Source organism: Equus quagga, chromosome 8 (genome assembly GCF_021613505.1).
Source record: "Equus quagga isolate Etosha38 chromosome 8, UCLA_HA_Equagga_1.0, whole genome shotgun sequence".
NCBI lineage: Eukaryota > Metazoa > Chordata > Mammalia > Perissodactyla > Equidae > Equus > Equus quagga.
Window position 1 is genome coordinate 108,719,227 of NC_060274.1, and position 23,722 is coordinate 108,742,948.

Here is a 23,722-nt window from a genome sequence, read left to right on the forward strand (position 1 = left end):
AGGAAAAGGGTGGGGGAAGTGAGATCTTGCTTATACCTCCCACCTTATTTCTAGGCATTGTCCCTCTTGCTTTGCTCCTTCCATCTTCCTCCTTGGAAGGAGCAGTCTTGAGACAGGACAGTCTATAAGCTCCTTCTGACTCCTTAGCCTCACAGGTCATTGAGGTAAGAACTTAGAGGAAGGCTTTAAAACACTTCTCATAGGGCTGTTGAAGTATGGGAGAATAGCCTTGTTGAATGGGGTGGACAGGGATGGATTTCCTCATTTTCTACTTCCTAGATTGCTCTGCTTAAGATTCTGCTGGCTGCAGCCCCCACCTCCAAGGCTAAGACAGACTCTATCAATATCCTGGCAGATGTCCTGCCTGAGGAGATGCCGTGAGTGCTTCAGCTGGGGCACCTGCTGAATGTTAGCTGTCTTGTCTGCAGGGTCTCTCTAGTGCCCACCCCACCTTGTTAACACTTACGGGGATTGTCTCCAAAGAGATCGCCCCTCCCCCTCTAGTAGCCCCTTTCCACTGCAGTGCTCTCTGCTATGCTCTTTTTAGCTCTGAATTCAGGGTCTGGAGGGCAACATTAGTACCAGTGACTGGCTGCACAGGTATGTGGGTTGACATTGCCAAGGGATGAGCTTGCCAAAGGAGAGGGAGAAACAAAGAGATCAGAGGAGCTTTTCTCCAGACGGGCTCGTAAGTGGGAACTCCGGAGGTTTTCCTAACACAGAAGTTCAAATTTCCCAAGTTCTGGCTCTCTTGTGTATACTGTATCTGACCCAAATACTTGGGTCCTTGTAAGCCTCTCTCGAAGGCCACCCTCTGTACTGACTCCTCCTCTCCCCATTGTAGTATCACTGTACTTCAGAGCATGAAGCTGGGCATCGATGTGAACAGGCACAAGGAGATCATCGTAAAGAGTATCTCTGCCCTGCTCCTGCTCCTCCTCAAACACTTCAAACTAAACCATATCTACCAGGTGAGCTGCTAGTGTGCTTCTCCACAGATCTCAGGTGTTCTCCAGGCCCTGTCTCCCAAAGGAAGGATACAAGGGCCTTTGTAGTCCAGCTGAGCATCTTTTAGCCCTTTCTTTGTCTCACTCAGGGAATCCAGATACCTATTGCTCACGGGTGAGGTATGCAGTGGGATGTGGGGAACTGTCCTAGAAAGGTACAGAAGTCTTGTCCTTTTAACACTGTTCGAGGGTTCTGGGTAGGAATCCCTAGCTTCTTGGGAATATGCCTAACCTGATTTGAAGCAATGGAAGACAGGATTCAAGCGTTCCATAAAAAAGGGAGAAAAAACTGTGTTGAGCATACTTTTCTATATGTGAGGCACTTTTCTAACATTTGAGATATAATTCTGAGTAAGGCACGATTCTGGCTCTTAAGGGCTTTGAAGTCTTGTAAAGGATGTGGATATATAAATATCCAATTATGGAGTGATAAGTGCTGTGATAAAGGTAAGCATTGACTGCTGTGGAAACACCTAATCCAACCTGAGGTGGAGAAGAGGTGCCTTCTAACCTGAGTCCTAAAGAAACAGATGTTAGCCAGGAGATGGGAGTTATCAGGGAAGAAAGACAGGAAGCATTTCAAGCAGAAAGGCTAATTTGTGAAAGTCCCGAGGGGAGAGAGCAAAGTACCTTTGGAAACAAATTAAATGTTGCTGGAGTTCTGCCTGAGGTCAGGGGAGATGGAGAGGTCTGGTGATACATGAAGCTGAAGAGGACAGCAGGGGGCAGATCATAATACATATGATAGCACACAATTATTGGGTACTTATAATGTGCCTGGCACTCTGTTAAGTTCATGTGGGATCTCATTTAATTCTCTCAACCCTACAAGGTAGGTCTTATTTTATCCCTGTTGTGTAGCTGAGGAAACTGAGGCTAAGAAAGGTTAAGAACCTGCTTCCCAGCCCAGAAGCCTTCTGGAGACCATGTATAAATTTAAGTCTGTTTGTAGGTGACAATGGATTGGAGGAGGGGGTGTTCCTTCCTAGGAAACCCCAATGATAAACAACTGATCCTATTAATAAAGTTGCACGTGTTCACTACTAAAAAAAAAAAGAAAAAAAGTATTTTAAACCATTAGTCCAGGCTCTGAAACCAGACTGACATGGCTGGAATCTCAGCTCTAACACTTACTAGCCACATAACTTTGGACAAATTGTTGAATCTTTCTAACTCATCTTCCTGTTTTGTAAATTGGGAATAATAATAATGAATGGGGTTGTTGAGAAGATTAAAGAAGTTTACAGATTTAGAAAAGTGCCCCATATATATAGAGATACTGGCTGTCACTCTGCCAGTTACTGGATACCACCAATCTATTAATTCGTATGCCAGGTAAACTAGTTTCTGTGCCACACTCTTTGGGATGAGAACAAAATCCAAATGCTTCATCATGGTCTACAAGAGAGGTCGGCAGACTTTTTCTGTAAAGGGCCAAGCAGTAAACATTGCAGGCTTTGAGGGCCATGTGGCCTCTACTACTCACCTCTGCCCTTGTGTCCTGGAAGCAGCCACAGGTGACATGGAAATGAATGAGTGTGGCTAGGTGCCAATAAAACTTTATTTATAGAAAAAAAAAAAAAGAACCTGCTTCCCAGGAAGGCATTGTTTGCCATGCTAAGCAGTTTGGTCTTGGTGCTGTGGGCATTTCCAAGATGTAGGGGAAGATGGGGGCACAGTGAATAGATGGTCTCTGTGGTGAGACCATGGGGAGGAGAGCGAGGCTTCTCATTCCTGCCCAGAGGCTGTGCCCCATTTTCCTCCTAAGAAGTCAGAACCGAGCTTGCTGGTAGAAGAGCAGGTCCTCAGAATGCAGGGAGGCCCCTGCAAGGTCTGTGCCCATGGCAGGTTTGACTATACAGCCAGGGTGTTTTTTCACAGTAGTTCATTCAAAGACATCTTTGGGTGTGTTAGGGTGTCCTGGGCTCTCATACTTCTGCCACTGTTTGCTGAGCAGCAGCAGGGCTGGGAGGAGTAGGGGTGGGTGAGAGATAGTATTCCTAGTAGAAAGAACAGAGAGCTGTGGATGTGTGTTTCTGTTTGCTTCTCTTGGTGGGCAGTATGTGGATCAACAGCCAGAGAGGTGGGTGGCTTGATGGGCCTTGCTAGTGTGTGTCAGTGTCAGTGAATCCTGAGAAGGATACAGACACATTTCAAACTGAAAAACATTTTCCATCATCTGATAGTGGATATGTATCAGCTCCTCCTTCTGAGGCTTTGGAAAATACTCTAGGTCAGCTGCCAGGGAGAAAATATTTGAGCAGAAGAGGAAAATGGGCAGCACAAGCTGACTGCCCACCCCTAACCACACACCCAGGGGCAGAGTGCAGCTTAGCTCACTGCCATGGCTACTTCCTGGTGATCAGGAAGAGCTAATGGATTTAAAACACCACAATTTTCTGGTTTTTCAACCCAGTTTCTGTACTGCCCCAGGAGTCTAGGTTCTGAATCTAGAGACAAACTGTGTCTGAGTCTCCTCAGTGTATCATGGGCAAAATTCAGGTGATGCAACTCCATGATACTTCATCACTAGGTCTTTCTGGACACAAACCCCATCCAGATTGAAGAGAGCAAAATGGAACCCCTATGTTCTGGTATTTAGCCCATCAAAGAGATCTTGGACTTGTTCTCAGTGCAGTGTCTGTTGACTGAAGGGCTACTGTTGATTCATTCATTAAAATACTGATATTCTAAGTATGAGGGATAATACAGTGAATCAGACAGGCTCATGCTGGAGCCCACATTTCAGTGTTTGATTTGGTTACTGTGTGGCCATGTCCATCCTGACTGAGTGATGCCAGCAGTTGCCAGGAGTAAGCTGCACCTGTTCCTCTATATCAATCTCAGTTGAAACAGTATGAGCCAGAGATTTGGTATGGAAGACAGCTCCCTCAGGGAGCCTTCCTTTCCTGTTGAGCTTAGGAACAAATCTCACAGCAGTTTTTTCTATTTATCTGGAACAGGATTTTCTTTGTGGTTTGTTTATGTTTTGTGCTTTTGGTCAGGCACCTGCAACATACACACACTGCAGATTGTCCCCCTCCGTGTAGGATGGGCTGATGAAGATTATTCTCCCCAGACTGATAACACAAGTGGACAGTGGATAGTCTTAGGAATGGAATTAATTTGTACTTGCCGCCCTTTTTTTCACACATACGTTCTGTTCTCCCCCAAATAAACAGCCCTTTCTGCTTTGATCTTTTAATTTAGTTTGAATATGTATCACAACATTTGGTATTTGCCAACTGCATTCCATTGATCCTGAAGTTCTTCAATCAAAATATCTTGTCCTACATCACTGCCAAAAACAGGTATGGACTCTGGACAGGCTTATTTCAAAGAGCTGGGATGGTTGAGAAAGTTACATCATCTCTGAGCCTGTCAGTTCTCCTGGTGTCCCTAGTCCCTGCTATCTTAGAGTGGTTGCTGTTAAATTTAATTTCCTTGAAGTGGTAGCTGATGGAGTATATGGTTTTTGCCTCTTCACAGAGGTGTTTGTATTTTAATAGTTTTGAAAACTGACAAATGTCATGACTCAAAGAAATGAAACTGCAACAATGACATTTTCTTCCTATGACAGAAGCATCCAGAAGATGTTTTTTATGAAACAGCCTGCTTGTCCAGCCCTAATCTTAGTATGTCATAAATTGGATCAATTAATTATACTACTTTGTAAACTGTCAAGTGTTTAAAGAATTTGTAAGTGAAGGTAAATAATAGACCCTTACTTAGATAGATCAATTGGTAGTTTAAAAAAATAGTGCTTTCACATCCATTATTTCATTTAATCTCCTCAGTGGTATAAAGACGTATTACAATAGTTTTATTCTCATTTTACCAATTAGGAAAGATTCAGAGAGGTTAATCGACTTGCTCAAGATTGACATACTAGCGAGACTCATTAAGTAAGCAGCAGAGGCAGGATCAAAACATGAATTGCTTTCTGATCACCACTACTGTGAATACAAATTGATTTCCACTCCTCCAGCCAACTGGGGATTTGAAAGGTTGGAGTAGATCCTTGTTCTTTAGTTTGGTTCTTCCATGACAACTAGAACCATGCTAATCAGAGTTTACCAGAAGTGCTTTACCAAAGGCAAAGTTCCTAAAGTAGAAGAAGGCTAATCTGATCCTTGGGGTGACTGGAGAGGGGCTAGGAGATGTTGCCTCAGCAGTCTGTCAGTACTGCCTGAAATTCTACCATGGAGAGGCAGCCTACTCACATGTAGTTTAAAACACACGTGGAACCTAAAGTCATGAGACCTGGATTCTGACCTGGATCTGCCATTTCCTAGCTATGTAATCTCAAGTGAGACACTTTGTTTCTCAACAGTACCTCCTCTGATTATATCATAGAGCTTTTGTAAACATCAGTTAAGATAAACATATATGAGAATGCTTTAAATACTTTTCTGGTTTGTGGAAAGCAGTGGAGAATGGCTTTTTTTCCTAACTACAGAGAGACTTTGCCCTTTAAAAATGGCACTTAGACATGCTAGTTGGGTTACCAAGGAAAATGAAAATATAGATCAGGCTGGTAAGGGCTCCAGCTTCATGAAGGTACCTGTGTTCATCAGTCAGCCCTCTTTGTTATAAGTAACCGAAACCAGCTGCATCCGAGACCCTCTGCATCCATGGGCCTGAGGGGTGGGGGTGGGGGGGGCATACAATCCAATAGGTGTCCATTGGGTTCAATTTGGAGTTGGAAGAGTGCCAGACCACCATTTGCTAAGGTTGGCCTGGATGAGATGATCCTCTTGTACACCACCTGTAAGCTTTACTGTTGCATGATCCCTGAGGACTTGGAGCACCCACAGCTCGGTTTGGCTTGGTTTCCTCATGGCTCTTACAGTTTAAATATTCTAGAAAATTATTTTATGCCCCCTTAGGCTAGATTTAAGTTCACTGAGATTGGAACGATTCCATCTTTGATTTCCGTCCCCCGTTTCCTAGTCAACAGCATCTACTTTGCCATGGGGCTTTGTCAGTGGGAAGTAGGTAAATAAGTGGATAAGCCAGCCAAGAATGTTTATCCTAATGGGGCAGTGCAGAATTGGCAACCCTGGGAGAATCTAGCAGTCAATTAAAATGATAAGCAACATTATAGGTAGATCCACTGCCCTCTCCTCTCCTACCCTGGTTCCTCTAGGTTATCTTTGTGGGTTTCTTGGATAGAGGTAAGCATTTCTGGCCAAATAAATTGTTAACCTTTTGCTTGGATAGAAGTTTTGACTTTCAAAATGTAGAGACAGATCCAAGGAATCCCATACTCCTCTTTATAGCCCCTGTTTTGCCAACATCCTCTATCCGCTTCCAACTGTTCTAGTTCAGATAGATTGGTGTTTAAAACCTCATGGAGTGTCGGAAACAGAAGGAGCATTAGAGATTAGCTAGTCTAAATTCTGCATTGTACCAGTGAAGAGGGCAGAAGGGGAAAGAGAGAGAGTTGTCATTTTGAGTAACTGTGTCCCTGTCATCATGTGGTGCCTTGTTTCCCCTATTGACTCATGCCTGCTTCCCTGGGCTCACCGCAGAGCCTCCAGCTCCCTTGTAGTCCTCCACTGTCAGTTTTGGGTGCAGACATTATTACCATTCTTTTTTTTTTTTTGGAGGAAGATTAGCCCTGAGCTAACATCCGCTGCCAATCCTCTTTTTGCTGAGGAAGACTGGCCCTGAGCTAACATCCCTGCCCATCTTCCTCTACTTTATATGTGGGATGCCTACCACAGTATGGTTTGCCAAGTGGTGCCATGTCTGCACCCGGGATCCAAACCGGTGAACTCCAGGCCGCTGAAGCGGAACGTGCACACTTAACTGCTGTGCCACCAGGCCGGCCCCAACTATTACCATTCTTGAGCTACTAGACAACCCCTACTGTAGAAAGCTGCCTCTTTTTCAAGTTTCCTTTAGGAGTGCCTTCTATGATCATTCCCCAGAGCTCCTGGCTTTCAGAAACATCTGGGAAGAGACACAGGAGAGGTCTTTTTTTTCATCCTCACATCTACAGATTGTTATTAAGTGGGATAAGTTTGGGCAACATCTCTGGGAACATAGTTATATTCATGCATACACACAAGCATTCAGTTAAATGCAGAAACAAAAACGCACACAAGTTTACATATTCCTTTGAAGAAGGGAGGAGAAAGTGGCTAAATAGAGGCTCTTTCTGCTCTCTTTTGCATCTGTCAGATAGGGGCCAGCCTGAAAGAACTCTCTTGGTTCCTCTCATGACTATGAGGAGAGGAGATTAGAGCTAGAGTTGCCTGGCAGCAGAACCCTCAGTTTCAGCTGAGATCACTAAAGCAATTTGGGAAATAGATGGGGTCTGCTGGAGAGAAATAACTCCTGCCCTTTCAGATAGAGCCGTTTCTTGCCATTGCCATTTACCTAAAGCCTGTCCTTATCTCTGCATCTTGCAGCATCTCAGTCCTGGATTACCCTTGCTGTACCATCCAGGATTTGCCGGAGCTTACTACAGAGAGTCTGGTAAGCAGATGGGGATTTGGTAGCCTTTGAAATTGCCAGGTGGCAGAGGCTGGCATTTGCTCTTCCATTTCTTCTCCAGCCCCATAATGCCCTAGTCTGGGAGTCTTAGATCACTAAAGGCATATTGGCCAGAGCACAGAGGCAGTAGAGATTTAGAGCTGCTGACCCACTTAAGAAAGATTTGGAAAAGCTGAGCATAGCATTTTGCAGAGAAGAGAAAGGGGTCAGTGAAAAACACTCAGGAGGAGAAGGAATTTAGAAAGATAATGGGACTGAAATTAAACGTGAACATCTGTGCTAAATGGCAGGAGAATCTCCTAGTCTATCCCAAACAATCATCTGTCTTCTTTCTTCTGTGCTACAGGCTATTCACTTTCCATTTTCTTATAAATTATAAAACCCAGGAGTGTGTGCTTCAGAAAATACCTTGCCTAAGTCTCCTTGAGGCAAAAGTCAATATAGCCACAGAAAGATGACCCAGAAAGTTCCTCTTCTTGGAAACAGCTCTAGGCAAATCAGAAAGGTCCCTCAGAGTTATTCTGAATTCCATAAAACTGACTAATCAATAGCATGTTGGAGATCAAGTGTCTACTTCATCATGTATTCCCAAAGCTCCTTAGATGTACCTCAGTCCATAGTCTCACTGTGTTGCATTGTAATCATTTATCTGTATCTGTTTCTCATTTGACTAAAAACTCCTTGAATGAAGGAAGAAATGGTATCATGTTCATTTTTATATCCTCAGAGTCTAGCACTATGTTTGGTATGTGGAAGGAATTCAATAAATGCTGAATGATCAGATCATGGCACCTATGTGTGCCACCACTCTTTGTTCCCCAACATTAGTACCTGCAAAATGTTGTGTCAGGAAAGTATATTATGCAAAAATAGAATAATACTTTCTGTGGTACAAGTTTTATAGAACCATAGAATCCTTGGCTGGAGGGGACCCGAGACCCATTTGGCCCAACCCCCTATTTCAAAGATGAGAAACCTGAGGGCCCAGTGGCTGAAGTGACTTGTTATGGTCCACTCCCCATAGATGACACACCCTGAATTAGAGTAAGACCCATGTCCTGAGACACTAAGTCCTAGCACCCTTTTTAGCACCAGGGCAGAGTTTCCTGTCTTATTTAGATGTCGTCTCAGCAACCAAGGAAGCTGGGGGCTTCCTATCTCTACAGAGAGAGGTAATAAGTTGTCCAACCCTGTTTATGTACATGATGTTATTCAACGCTTAAAACAACTGTGTGAGGTTGGTAATACTGTTTTATAGACAGAGAAGTTAAATAATTGCCAAAACCTTACTTTTGAAAGTAGCAGAGCCAGGATGGAGACATGCGTCCCTGCCATTCAGAGTTGGAATGAGCAAGGGACTTTCTCACAGAAACAGTGGTACACAGCATTAAAATTCTACTATTAGTAGGGTATTTCAAAACATGAAGTCAGCTTTTATGGCTTGAATCTATTTCTTGATACAATGTGTTCTCTTTTCTCAATCTCATATGTAGGAATTGATGAGAACTACACTTTCATATCTTTTCAAATTGACCTTTTGGAATATCAGCATAAAATTATTGAAATAATTGTTATGCTTCTGAGAAGACTTCATTATCATCCAAGATTGGGGGAAAGCGTGTATCTATTCTTAATAAAAAACAAATTCGTGGGGGTATTCCTGTCCTTTCTCTGAAGCAATAGTGGCACCTGGTGGTTTCATTTGGTAAATGCAGATTTTTTTTCCTTGAACTTAAAATATACCTACTTCCCTGAGCCCAATCATGGGCTTAAGTAACTAGCAAGTTTAGTCCACATAGGTCCTCAATATAATGGTTTGTTTATCTAAACTGATGGCTTCTGTACTCACAAAAGACTAATGTTTGTATAAGTAAAATTTATCTCTTTTTCAGGCTCAGTGAATTAATTGTAAACACAGAAAATGTACTGGTTTTTTAAGTGTATAGGGTTTTCTTCAAATAACATTTCAAGTTTTCCTCCTGATTATAAAATTGATATATAGTATTGCAGGAAATTGGAGAAATATAGAAAAATATGGGGAGGAAAATAAAAATACCATAATTATACTACCTACATATAACTGCTATTAATATTTTGCTGCAATTACCATATATATGTATATGTTCATTCATATATATATACACACACACACAAATACATATCATTTAAGAAAATAAGGACTTTATATATGTTTCAGTTCACATAGTAAAATTTAAATGTTCACAATATGATTTTAAACATTCTTGAGAACATAACTTTTAATAGTTACACATAATATTCCACAATTTAATTTTTTAAAACAGTTGTTTTCAGGGCTGGCCCAGTGGCGTAGTGGTTAAGTTCACACACTCCACTTTGGTGGCCTGGAGTTTGCAGGTTCAGATCCCAGACACGGACCTAACACCACTTGTCAAGCCATGCTGTGGCGGCATCCCACATAAGATAGAGGAAGATTGGCACAGATGTTAGCCCAGCAACAATCTTCCTCAAGTAAAAGAAGACAAGAAAGAGGAAGATTGGCAACAGATATTAGCTCAGGGCCAAACTTCCTCACAAAAAAACAAAAAAAATTATTGTTTTCTACTATTGTTGGGCATTTATTTCAGTTTTCTCTGTATAACTCCAACATGAACATCCTTGCACATGAATCTTTGACCTCATCTCTGATAATTCCCTTAAGATAGATTCCTAGAAGTGGAATTACTTGGCTGAGGTGGTATTGATTCATGTTTTCTCGGTTTTCTGAATCTGAACTGAATTCAATTTCATTTGGAACTCCAGCTGTACATATAATGGACATGAAATAAAGATAAAGTTAACAATACATTAACTTCTAAAGTCTTCCCATTTTGTTAAAATGTTTAACTCTACAATAGGCCATCCTTACCTGTGTACTGAACGGTTTCCCCACCCACCTGTGGTGTAGGAGGGCTTACAACTTCTGGATCTCCAAATGTCTATATTCAAATTCAACCCACTAAACTAGGAAAAAATTAAAATTAAATTCTAAACGTAAGGGAAGGATTGTGAATGTATGATTGTGTGGAAGTTAGGTATGGTCTTTGGAAGGAGGTTGCTAGAGAAGGCAGTAGGTATGGCCTCAGCAAGTATTGTAGAATGCTCAGCATCTGGGTGGTTGTTTAGAGCAGTGGTGTGAAAAGTAGGGTGTGCAAGGTGATGCTTTGGAAGATGAAGTATACTACATCTTTTATATGTACTAATATCCTTTTTACTTTCTATATATGTTAGAACACACCTAACGTTATTTAACAATCCATTTATAATTTATAAGTAAACATGCATGTATTTGGGAATATACACAAAAATTATTTATTGAGAGATATATGCAATAAAAAAAGTTTAGAAACCACTGCTTTAGAGTATGGTGAAATGAGAGTAAGGTTGTAGGTCTGTTGTCATTGTGGGCCTGTTGGCTCTAAAGAGAAATCATGCATTCTCCTTTCCTCTCCTATTTACAAAGGTTTGGGCCAAAAAAAGTGGAAAATTCTGTGTAAATCTATTGTCATTCCTGCAAAGCCAACTGCAAAGCAAGTTCAAAATGCTTGTTTTTTTCTACAGAATGTGATTTAATAACAGCAGCATCACATACAAAGGAGGTATATTTTGAACAACGTGGATGCTCAAGTAGTTGTGAAGATTAAAGATGGAGGAATGAGAAAAAGTAGTATTTGTGGAATCATTAAGTACCAGAGCTAGACGTTTCTTAGTCAGTGTCTTGCTCAGACACACCCTTTACTGATGAGGAAACAGATGAAGTGGTGAAGTGTTGTCCAAAGCCTTATAGCTAGGTAGAATGAAAGTAGTGGGCCAGAATTTACTTGACGTAGCCATTTGCAAAGAAATCTTTGGCATTTCCTTTTATATCTAGGCAAGTGAAACTATTAAGTTAATTTTAAAAAGCTAGTTCCTTGCAAAATTCCTCAAACTTGGGTTTGATTTATATTCAGAAAGACCTATAAAAATATGTTCTGTTACTTAAATTTATATACCTGATGCTTTCATCTATTTTTGTTAAATTTAGTTTTTATGACTTCTTAATCCAGACATCTCAGAAGATTTTTGTTATTATTATTTTGGTTTTATTTTCTTTTTGGGATATAATCATTATGTTCAAGTATTAAGGTCTCTAGCATTCCTTTCAGGCATTATTTAACAATGATTTGTAACCTCTTAAATAAATATAATCTTTGTTCTGACAATTATCATCACTATTTAAAAACCAATAATGCTTTTAGCATTATTAGCATTATTGTTTCTCTATCCTAGATATAATGTGAACACATTATAAGGTATATGTTCAGGGCCTGCCCAGTGGTGCAGTGGTTAAGTTCGCACACTCCACTTTGATGGCCCAGGATTCGCCAGTTTGGATCCCAGGTGCGGACCTACGTACCACTTATCAAGCCATGCTGTGGCAGGCATCCCACATATAAAATAGAGGAAGATGGGCATGGATGTTAGCTCAGGGCCAATCTTCCTCAGCAAAAGAAGAGGAGGATTGGCGGTAGATGTTAGCTCAGGGCTAATCTTCCTCCGAAAAAAGGTATATATTCATTTTCCATGGGTATTTATACAGAGGAAGGATCATGGATAAATATTTTTTAGCATTTTATCAATTTTCCTGTTAGTCACCATTTCTGTGATGAATGCTAAAGGAGATTAGAATCTCTGGGGTGATTTTTCAAATCACATGCCCAGGTCTCTCCCCAGGGCACAAGTAGTTTGCTAAAGCTCCCCAAATGATTTTGAGATTTTCCTTTCTCCTTCCTTACCCCTTCATTCCACTTGAGAATCATAACTGTCTTTTATGATATCTAAATCTAGGTCTTTAACTGTCAGAAATCCATATGATAAAGGAATTATTCTATAATGATGTGGAAAAAGAAAATCTAAGCTGAAAGTATGACTTCATTTTTGGTTATGTGAACCATAATAAAGAAATGAATCAAAAGAATCATTTACTGAGAAATGGCTATGTGAATTTTCAACCAGTAACTACTAAAACCTAGCAAATGTTTTTGCATATAATTCCAAATTTTTCCAGAGCTGACATGGCATGGAAAACCTTAAGCCTAGAGCAAAGAAATAGACTAGTTTGTAGTATTGAAAACAGAGACAGACCTGGCTTTGCCACTTCAGCTCAAAGTGATCTGGAGCAGATTTTCTGTAAGCTGTAAAAGTTTCATCTGTAAAAGGAAGAGAGGTTGGACCATTAGATAAGCGTCAACTTCAAGGAAAGTAAAGGACTGTAAAGTTCATTATAAAATAACCAAGTTAATATTAATAATTTTGATTTCTCAGCAAAGAGCTGGTTTTCAATCTGAAAATAATAATCATCACTTAGGGACTTTAATAGGCTATTGAGAACGTTTGAGATAGATTTAACACTTAGCAAGGCTCTTTAAAGGTTCACTCTGATCATAGGCTGACTGAAGTCAGATGCTCCCCTTTAAAGCAGGAAACCTCACTATTTTTTGTTGTTATTTTTCCTGGAAACTGTTATCTTCTGCTTGTTTGAGGTAAGAATTATAATAGGACATAAGAAAGAACTTCTCTTCCGTTAGCTCTTCAAGAAGCTGAGAAAGCAGGGGATCAAACCAATTTTTCTGTCAGGAATCACCTTCTCTGCCTAGGATTCCAGAAGTGCAATGAGAAGATGAACAGTGTGTTAAGATAGAGTATTAGAAGTCAGTGAGTACTGGAGATCTAGGTTCAAGCTCTGGTTGGGGCACTTATCATGTGACCTTGGGCAAGCCTCTTCCCCTCTCTGGCTACAGGTTTTGCTTCTGTGGATGACAGAATTACACTAGAACAGCAAGTCCCCTCTAGTGTTCAGCTTCTAACCCATCAGATTTCCTCATACAAAGGAAGAAGCACTCTGTTCTTTCCGCAGTCATCTGAGTTAATTATCCACATAATTGGCGTAAGCCTGGATATTTATTTGGCTTGGCTTACCCAGCTGGGCTATGGATGGATCTTTGAGAACAGAACCCTTGTAGTGCATTAGAGATGCTCTGAAAGGGTAGGATGTGTTCCCTTAATTGAATCTTTAGACCCAAGGTATATGCAAACAAGTATTTATTTGTGAGAGTGGAACATGGGCAAATGTTTTCTTTTTTAACGTTAGCTTAGAAAGTGAGTAAAGGTCTTCCTTTAGATAGTGTAAAGTACCAGGAACAAGAGAATGTGGCCAAGTGCTGCTGTTCGCAAAATACATCTCTCCACAGAAGTTTATATCTTACTTAATATGCTGAGTCTTGCCAAAAAAAAAAGGAGAGAAAGAAGTTGACCTGCTTTAAAATGAACATAAGCAAAAAGAAGAAAATGCTCCAGTTTGGCAAATCTGAAAAGGCACCTATGGAGCTAAAGGCCTGCTGGGAAAATGATTATGTATCTGTTGTGTTGGAAGAAGGCAGAAAGCTTGAGCAGGGCTCCACGTAGAGCCTGCTGCTGCGAGCAAAGGAGACAACAAGCCTGGGCTCAGCTATCCTGAGAGAGCCAGTGACCAGCACATGTGCTTTCACTGCCCACTCTAGGCAGCATCTGGTGGTGCAAGAAGTAGGGCTAGTTCTAGTTATCTGGGAAGTGTTATCAGAAAGAAAGGAGAGCAAGGCCCTGGGCAGGTAAGACTGTCTTCAGGAGGGAACTGGGGTGTCGTTCCTAGGACTCTTTTAAGACTGAACTCTGAGGAAAAAGGAGCCAACATCAGCTTACTCTCACTCAAAACTTCACTTTTGAACCACCTGGAAAATGTTGCAGTAAATCACAGAATTATTGAATGGTCAGAGCTAATTGGATCTTAGAGATTATCGAGTTCAACCTCTTATAGGAAACTGGGAAATGACTTGCCTAAGATCATACAGCCAGGGCTAAAGCCATAATCCAGGTGTCCTGATGCCTACTCCATTGTTTCTTCAACAAGGCTGTGCCTGGACTCACATATTATTAAAGAGGTGCTAGAGAATACAAGGCTTTTTAAGCTGCTGTCATATTAGAAATCAAGATAAAAGAAGCTCACATGAAAATATTTGTACCTCTCCCATGTGTTTTTTGTTTCCCTTACTTCTTTTTAAAAAAATAAACATTTAAGTCTCTCTTCTTATAGCCACACAAGATGTAACGTCTATAGGGCCTGCACTGTTTTAGGCAAGCCAAACTAGCTGATGCACTAGTGGAAACTCCCATGGAAGTTTTCCTTAGAAGGAAACAAATGGTCCTCCTAGGACTAGTTCTAAACACAATATTGAACATTTACTACAAGAAGGAAAACATTATTTCTAAATATATTTCTAAAAAGTTTCCCTGAAACTTTTTTTTTAAGATTTTATTTTTCCTTTTTCTCCCCAAAGCCCTCTGGTACATAGTTGCATATTTTTAGTTGTGAGTCCTCCTAGTTGTGGCATGGGGGATACTGCCTCAGCATGGCCGTGTCCACGCCCAGGATCTGAACCGGCAAAACCCTGGGCCGCCAAAGTGGAGCGTGCTAACTTAACCACTTGGCTATGGGGCCGGCCCCTCCCTGAAACTTTTTGACCCTTAGTCTTATTTATTACTTAGAAGAGCCTGATACTTTCAAAAATCTTGGATGTTCATTCCACATTAGATGTATGCCTGTCTTGCTTGCTTCAAATTACTTTGAGAGAGGAGGGATTAATTTTCCGTTCATCAGACAGCAGCTCACTTCTACCCGTCTCCTACTCCTACATTCTCCTATCACATTGTAGACATGAGGAATTTCCAAGATGTTAGTTTGGCCACCATGTGTGCTCATTGACTTATGTAGCTTCTGATACCAGTATGTATTTACAGCCTGCCAAATCCATAAAGACTCTTATTTTTGTCCCTAAAAGATGTTTCTATGAATAGATACCTGTTTCTAATCTGACCTCCATCTGTTATCTCTAGTCGGGTGTGCACAAGCTATCAAGAAACATACAAGAGAAACATCTGGTTAGAATTAACTATCTGCCATTTTTCCTTCCATGCTGGAGACTTAAGCACTTTACTGCAATATGGTCTGATAAAGGAGGGTGGGGGTTGATTAAAAAAATTCAACCATAATGAATGTCAGATCCATCCAATATAGTTTGAAATCACCAGAAAAACTCCTAGCAGCTACCAACATAGCTTATATAAGTGCAAAGTATGGGGGGTAAAATTCTGTCATCTCTTTTCTGATCCTAAAGCAGAAAGCTGTACAAGAAACCTTGCTTGAATGAAGTTCCTATGTTCATGTACCATCTTTCTAGTTAGTACTTGCTCTAGGTACAGAGTGTTCCAGGATTGGCAGCTGTGTTTTCAGATGAGGGATATTGCATGCTTGGAGGCCTCAATGTGTTGAGAATAAGATGGTGAAGGGGTAGCATTTCATATAGAAGGCCTCACCTAAACAGACCAACAGTGACTTCCAGCCTTCTGTGGGGATAAAAGCCTTGTAGGTGTTAAGATAATGATGGGCATGCCTTATTACAGGAAGCTGGAGACAACAATCAGTTCTGTTGGAGGAACCTCTTTTCCTGCATCAACCTTCTGAGGCTGCTCAATAAACTGACCAAATGGAAGCATTCCAGAACCATGGTAAGTGGGACTTCAGATCAGGGGGGTATCCATGTGATTGAATTATTTTAATCTTTAGTAAATTTTTATGGACTTTCTGCTTTATGAGCTCTATAGATAGACACTGAATAATGTATAAGATTTAGCACCTCCTAATTCTGGGTACTTATTCTATGTGAGATAATTATTCACCAGTTCATTTCTTTTCAGGGAGCTGAATATGGACCCTCCCTCAGGGCAGCTCTGGTAGAGAAGTTAGCATTGTTATTTGGATTATAGTCACACATCCCAAATGATACAAGTCTAAGATTATTCATTACAGCATTGTTTGTAATCATAAAAGATTGGAAACAATCTAAATGCTCTGCTCATTAATACTGGACTAACTGGTTAAATAATTTATGGTGCGTCCTTAGAATATTATACAACCATTAAAAAGAATGAGGCAGTTCTATACTGCTAGGGAATAGTTTTCAAGATATATTGTTAAATGAAAAGCAAGGTATGGAACTATTTGACAGGATATGTAGTTGGCTATCATTTTTGTTAATAAAAGTAACATATGTATACATAGAATTATCTCCAGAACATACACAAGAAACTGGTAATAGTGGAAATGGCATGTGTGGCTGACAAAACTTTTTGCACTTTATCATGAACTTTGAATATTAGAAACTTTATATTGAGAAATATAAATGGAGTCATTCCTCTATGTTTTTGAAGACTAAATCTAAGTAGAGCCTGGCCCATAGATTCCCAAAAGCTCCCCAGGGTATTCTGAAGACATCCAGGTTTGGCTTATTTTGTCTGTGAGTTAGAAGTTCCAAGAAACTTTAGATCTTTGTCTGCCTTTCTTCACTCCCACCCCTCTTTAAATGGGCAGATGCTGGTGGTGTTTAAGTCTGCTCCAATCTTAAAGCGGGCCCTCAAGGTGAAGCAGGCCATGCTGCAACTTTATGTCCTGAAACTGCTAAAAATACAGACCAAGTACCTGGGGCGCCAGTGGAGGAAAAGCAACATGAAAACCATGTCAGCCATTTACCAGAAAGTACGTCACCGCATGAATGATGACTGGGCTTACGGGAATGGTGAGTACTCTGAGAGCTCTTGACCTCCAGGAGATGCCCGGGGTTTAAACAAAACTAAATAAACATTTATCTATACTCTTTTGGTATGAATTGTTACATATTTTGGATGAGAAAATATGTGATTATAGTCAGGTGCTGATATGACAAACCTTAAACCTTAAGGCACTGCCCCAAATTCCAGCATGTACCCTGTCCTATGTAAACTATGAAAATCCATTTTATAAAACAAGTAAATTGAGGGACAATTACCCCCTTTCCAAGATACTCCCTTAAGCGGCATGTTTCTCCAGATGTTTTTAAAATTAAAATAAGCTTTTATTATTACAGAGCAGTTAGAAAATATAAGCAAACATTTTACTATATTACTATGTTTATACCATATTTGTATCACCCAAAGATTGCCGGTTAACATCTTATTGTATATTCTTTCAGATCTTTTTCTATATATATATACATATACGCACATTTTATTAAAGTGAAAGCAAATTGTACATGCTATTTCATAATCTTCTCTTTTCAGTTAACATTATCTCCACCTTTCCATATCAGTTTGTTTTCATTTTATCTAAAAATCAAGTCCATATTCCAATCCCCTAGTTGCCCAAAATGTTATTTAAAGCTATTTTTTTTTTTTAAGATTTTATTTTTTTCCTTTTTCTCCCCAAAGCCCCCCGGTACATGGTTGTATATTCTTTGTTATGGGTCCTTCTAGTTGTGGCATGTGGGACGCTGCCTCAGCGTGGTTTGATGAGCAGTGCTATGTCCGCGCCCAGGATTCGAACCAACGAAACACTGGGCCGCCTGCAGTGGAGCGCGCGAACTTAACCACTCGGCCACGGGGCCAGCCCCTTAAAGCTATTTTTTCCAAGTCATAATCCAACCCAAGACCACACATTCAATCTGGTTGTTATATTCTTTTATTCATTTTCAATCTAGTGGTCTTTTTTTATTTTTCCCCTTAACTGACTAATTGAAGGACTAGACCAGTGGTCCTGCAAAATATCTGTCTTCTGAATTTGTCTGCTTGCTTCTTTACAGTGTCATTTACCTTATTCCTCTATCTCTAGTATTACCTGAAAACTGAAAGTTAGATCTAAAGGTTTGGTGAATTCAGTTTGAACCTTTTTAGCTATAGTACATTCTAAGTAATGTTGGGAACTGCATATTGCCTCATATCAGGAGACATTATATTTGGTTGCCCTATCAAGACCTTGTAGATTGACCTGAGAGTTTGGAAGAATTTAGTTTGGAGAGCTTTTTCATTATATCGACACTTTTTGTAGTGAGATTTGACTATTATTTGCCTAATTGTATTTAAGAGTTTTTCGTAAAATGACTAATGACTTTGTCTTTGCTGGGATTTGTAACCTGCCTGGATTTTAGAGGATGCTGCAGTAAAGAACTCAGAGAACTAAGGGAAGTATATGATTGGCAGATAACAAGCCAACATACAACTTCTACTATAAGACATAAAGCACGATTAACTATTTAAATTCTTATAGATTTTTAAAACATGAAAATGTTTTATCCTGAAAATGGCACATCTGCTGTTGCCTCCATCATGAGCCCAAACCCAAACTGTACTTCCTTATGATAAACCATTGAGTGTGGGACATAAGTGATCTGGGAAATATCTATCTCTAGCCCTGAAATAAGTGCCAAAGTGGGATAAGTAGAAGCAAAGCAAATTATCCGTTTTCTGTTTTTATCTCTGTGGAAGTCTTCACCTCATAATCTCAACATAAGCTGACATATTGATTTACCATGTGCTGGGGGAGGTTCAGGAATCAGGAAAGTCTTCAATAATTGGTCTATTCTGATTCTCCTTGTTGTACCCCTTCCTGCCTCTTCCCATTCCTTGAGAGCTGGTGATTCTATTCAAATGGGAAACTCCCATCCCCTAGGAAAGCTCAATAAAGGCAATTGAGTTGCCATTTTGGAAAATATAATACATGTAACTAGTAAGAAAGTGAAATAATGAAAAGGAAGTACAATAAAAGAAGTCCTCCCTCAGGGCTACTTTTCCTTCTCAGTGGTAATCACCATTACCATTTTCTAGACTGCCCTTCCAAAGATATTCCTTGCATATATAAGCATATGTATGTGGGCATGTGCATATTCTTTAAACCAGAGTGGCAGCATGTTATATACTTACTTTGTACATTGCTCTTTACAAAAAAGGAAATTCTGAGCACTTCCATTGTTGGTATCCCATAGACTATGCTCTGTGGTAAGAGGAGCAGTGTCCTGAATTGTAAACATCTTTTTTTTCCTCTCTTCCCAACACAGACATTGATGCCAGGCCATGGGACTTCCAAGCAGAAGAATGCACCTTGAGAGCCAACATTGAGGCTTTTAACAGCCGCCGGTATGACAGACCCCAGGACTCTGAATTTTCACCTGTGGATAACTGTTTGCAGAGTGTGCTGGGGCAGAGGTTGGATCTGCCTGAGGATTTTCACTATTCCTATGAGCTCTGGCTGGAGAGAGAGGTGTTTTCACAGCCCATCTGTTGGGAGGAGCTGCTCCAGAATCACTGACTGAGCTCTTGTCCACAAAGCATCTGATAGATAGTGGTTGGCTCCAGTAAATGGTGCTCTGCCTACTCTCCCCATTCAAACTTTGTTTCTAGCTCTAGGACTGTGCTTGTCCAGGGGAGAGCTGGCCTAACCCAAGGACATCCAGTATAGTTCAGGGACATTCTTGGGGCTCTTGGGCCTGGAGATGGTACAAGGCTAGGATCCTGAGTCAGAACAAATTGATCAACTTGCTGTGGGGTCAGTTGGGTGCCCAGTTGGCCTTGGAAATCTCCTACTGGATCAGTCCTGGACAGGCTTTTTTGTGGAACCACTCCCTGCCTAGAACCAGGCTAGCCTTTGCTTGCCCCAAGAATGAGAATAAGTTTATTATGGGATTTGACCCATGGCATTAATCATAGGTGATGGGAGGTGCAGGTGATAAAATAGGGAGAACATTTTCTCTTGCTCACCCTGGATTCCTAGGACTTACCAGAGGTTTGGCAAAACCAACTTTGAAATTGTCTATATTTAAAATTTAAAATTTTGACACTCACCTTTTCCTAAATTCATTAGCTCTAAGATGATTTTAGAGCACCTGCACCTTCTTTGTGAAAGATGATGATTTATTATTACCTAAATACTGCATGTTATAGAAAGGTATGTTGTGTAAAGTGTTTTTTCTTTATTCCCTAAGAGATCTACGTTCAATGTGAAAATTATTCCTTGTGTACTCTGTATAGGGCGTGGAGTGCTCAATATGAAACAGTCAGGCCTCCTCTAAGGATCTTTCATGTTTTGCTGAAACTATTTCAGTCTTAAAATGACTGAGTACACTGCAGAAAATTATCCTTTTCATACAATTCATTTTTTTAAATGACAAGTTAACTACAGGAGGTTTTATTTATTGAGGTGGTGTGTCCATTTGTGCTCATGATCGATTTATTTTTTAATTGAATAGAACAGCAAGAGCATCACAGCTTACCATTTTTCTTCTTTTATATTGATTGATTTTTTTTTTCCCTTTTTACTGCTGGTGGTTTCAAAGTGTCATGTGGAGATTTAACCTAAAAGTACTGCACATTTCTTTGAAAATATAAGAGTTGATGTACCAACCTTTTTAAGCTTTTCTACAGCAGAATCACATACTTCCCGATAGAAGGTTTTTAGAAAAGTTTCTGATTCAATCAGGATCGTTTTATTTGTCTTCTGTCCCCACTATTATATCATCCCTATTTTCAAGCTTTTTTACTTTAAATGCCTCCCACAACGTTGACACTACTGAATCTTTTTTATGATAGCACCAGGCCACTTTAGTTGTGCCAGGAGGTCTAGTCCAAAATGGCTTATTTATTCTGTCCTTTGTCAACCACAGTCTCATTTGGAAGTCATGATAGAGTTACTAATGATATCCAAAGGCACTGTAACAAAACTCTAATTAAAGCTTGGATTTCACCTCTTTGTGCTTTTAGGGTAGCAGGCTTTCTGTTTTTATAGAAATGTCATGAAGGATTAAGTATGTAATGGATGAAACTTCTCAGAATAATTTGTAAATTTTACCTGAGTAGGACAGCAGTCCTCGTTACAATCAGAATAATTTACTGAGCATATCATCTATGAACCCTATTAATCTATGATTTTAATGTGATTTGAGTGAAAAGACAATTTTCAAGGAAAGAGCAATCATCAACCCATTTCTTTTAAAGCCACACAGTATTTAGTTTGTGTCAAGAATAAGTTGCCTTTTAAAAAATATGCACATGAATGCTTTCTGAGGCATTGAAGTATGCTAAGCTTTAATATTTCATACTTTTTTACAAATCTTCTCTAAAGGAAGATTGATTCTCAGTACATCTGGAGAAACTGAGGCATCAAGAATAAGTAAGTAGTTTCAAATCACATCATTTTTTCACTGACTTGCTGGGACTAGCATTCAGGTATTGCCAGCCAGCCCCATATGTTAAGGTAACTGGTTTAAATCTCTCAATTTGAGAACCATGTGTGTGGTTAGGAATAAATTCAGATTAACCAGCCTCCAATGGTGATTACTGTTACTACATAGAAGAACATTATTTGAGTGTTTATATTATAGAGGATTTTTATTTGTAAATATTTCAGTAAAGTTTATGTTGATGGTTGATAACATTGTTTATCTACTGAAGCACTTTAATAAAACAAAATTGAACTGGAGTTAGAAATTTGGTCTTTAAATTCTTCAATACAAGAGAATCTTAAAGACATATTAGATATAGAGAGGAAGGATATAATTAAAGAGAATGAATATATAAAATCTCATATTAGTATTCCCTGGGGGTAGACTAACACAAACAGCTGCGAAATCTCAGTTGACTTATGACAAATCTATCTTTCTTGTTGATGGGCCTGGGAATCAGCTGCAGCTCTCCTCTGCTCAAGTTAACTTGCTAGATTTAGCTCTGCTGCACACGTCGTCTTAATCTGGCACTAGGCTGATGGAATAGTCCCTACCTGGGACATACTGTTCTCATCATGAAGGGCAGGAGCAAGAGACTAAACCATACGATGCAGCACATTTAAAGCTCCCGCTTGGATGTGACTTAAGTCAAATGGCGAAAAGCCATTCACAGGGACAAGCCTAACACTGGGCCAGAGAAAGCATGTTCTACCCACAGGGAGGCAGGTGCAACCAGGCATACGGATAGATAGTCACAGCAGCTTCCCAGTGAGCTCTTGAGGTTGGTGGTGGGACTGACTTAGAGATTCTTGAGAATTTCAACAGCTTTCCAGAGCATCTGAAACCACCCATTTCAGTGTTTTATGCTGATATTTTCAGTTGTGGCTTTCTTGACCTTCCTTGTCCATAGTCCCCCCAGCTCTTCCACCTAACAATAATCATTGTTATATAAAGATAATCCTATAAATGAGTATCTCGATGGTTTCTGTTTCTCCCCCAAGTAGTTGTGGTGAGTTTGAATTCTTTCCTCTAGACCTTATTGAGATGACCCATATATACAATAAAACTAGCTGAGATTAAGATGCAGCTGTGGTTCTGGAACAAAAGTGACACTGGTTCATACAACAATCAAACTCATGACCTTGATCTCATTGACGCTATAATCGATGAGCTAAGTAACCACCTTAATATCCAGGCTAGGTCTGGTATGAACTTTGCAACTTTTTTGGCACTCCAGGAAGCTGGGTACTAAGTGTGTATTGAGGGTACTTTGCAGAGGCTAAGAAAGGCCTGCCCTTATCACAGAAATAATGGATACAGCCAATTAGCATCTGCTCTACCTATAATTCTAGGCCAGACTTTTCTGTAAAAGTGTGATAAGAGAATGCTTTCTGTAATAAAAGAATGTTTTACAAAATATAGAATTTAGCTATAAATCTTTGTGAAATACCCAGTAGGTTCTATAGCCGCTAGTAGTATTCTTACACGTGTTTAATACTAATAACATGTTTTAATACGTCTTATATGATCCTTTCAACATAAGAAACATCAAAAATACATTTTAGAGTAAATATGCCTACAGCATGTTTTTATTATATCTATACATTAAATATAACCTTTGTCTATTATCTATACATTAAATACAACCACTGGGCCTCCTCCTGCTTTCTCATTTTCTGTAAACCAAAAGAATATAGTGATAGTGAAGAGAATAATTTACCTCCCTTATAATCTCACCACTCAACACTGAGCTATTTATATGGTGGCAGTTTAACAATATAAGGGAATTGTAATCTCTAAAATAGGATAGAACAAAGGAAGAGATCAAAGCTCTGTTTATATTAGCAAAGCATTGTACCGACATGCAAATACTTTTGGAAATGTTGGCATGGGTAATTGGTGATTTTTGGAAAACACGTGAGTTATTTTACTTATCTTTCCACTGGTGAATTTTTAGTAGCCTCTGGTATCCCTTCAGAATTCCTGATCTGGAATGTTTATAGAAGGTAAGTTCTGAGTACCTTATACCTTCAAACACCCTTTCCAGGTGAATGAATTTTCTAAATGTTTGGCTGTTCTAATATCCTTAAAATGTTA

The 23,722-nt window shown here is 39.8% G+C and overlaps 1 protein-coding gene across 1 annotated transcript in view; it reads left to right on the forward strand.

The window, feature by feature from the left end:
• Window positions 1–21,882, forward strand: part of STRIP2 (striatin interacting protein 2) — a 43,616-nt gene extending 21,734 nt beyond the window's left edge. Inside the window, exons 15-21 of the mRNA XM_046669300.1 lie at window positions 280–377; window positions 845–971; window positions 4,218–4,318; window positions 7,427–7,493; window positions 16,005–16,109; window positions 16,972–17,176; window positions 19,466–21,882. Of these exons, the coding sequence (XP_046525256.1) occupies window positions 280–377; window positions 845–971; window positions 4,218–4,318; window positions 7,427–7,493; window positions 16,005–16,109; window positions 16,972–17,176; window positions 19,466–19,716 (954 nt within the window). The 3' untranslated portion in view covers window positions 19,717–21,882. The remainder of the gene's footprint in view (window positions 1–279; window positions 378–844; window positions 972–4,217; window positions 4,319–7,426; window positions 7,494–16,004; window positions 16,110–16,971; window positions 17,177–19,465) is intronic.
• The last annotated feature ends 1,840 nt before the right edge of the window (window positions 21,883–23,722 follow it).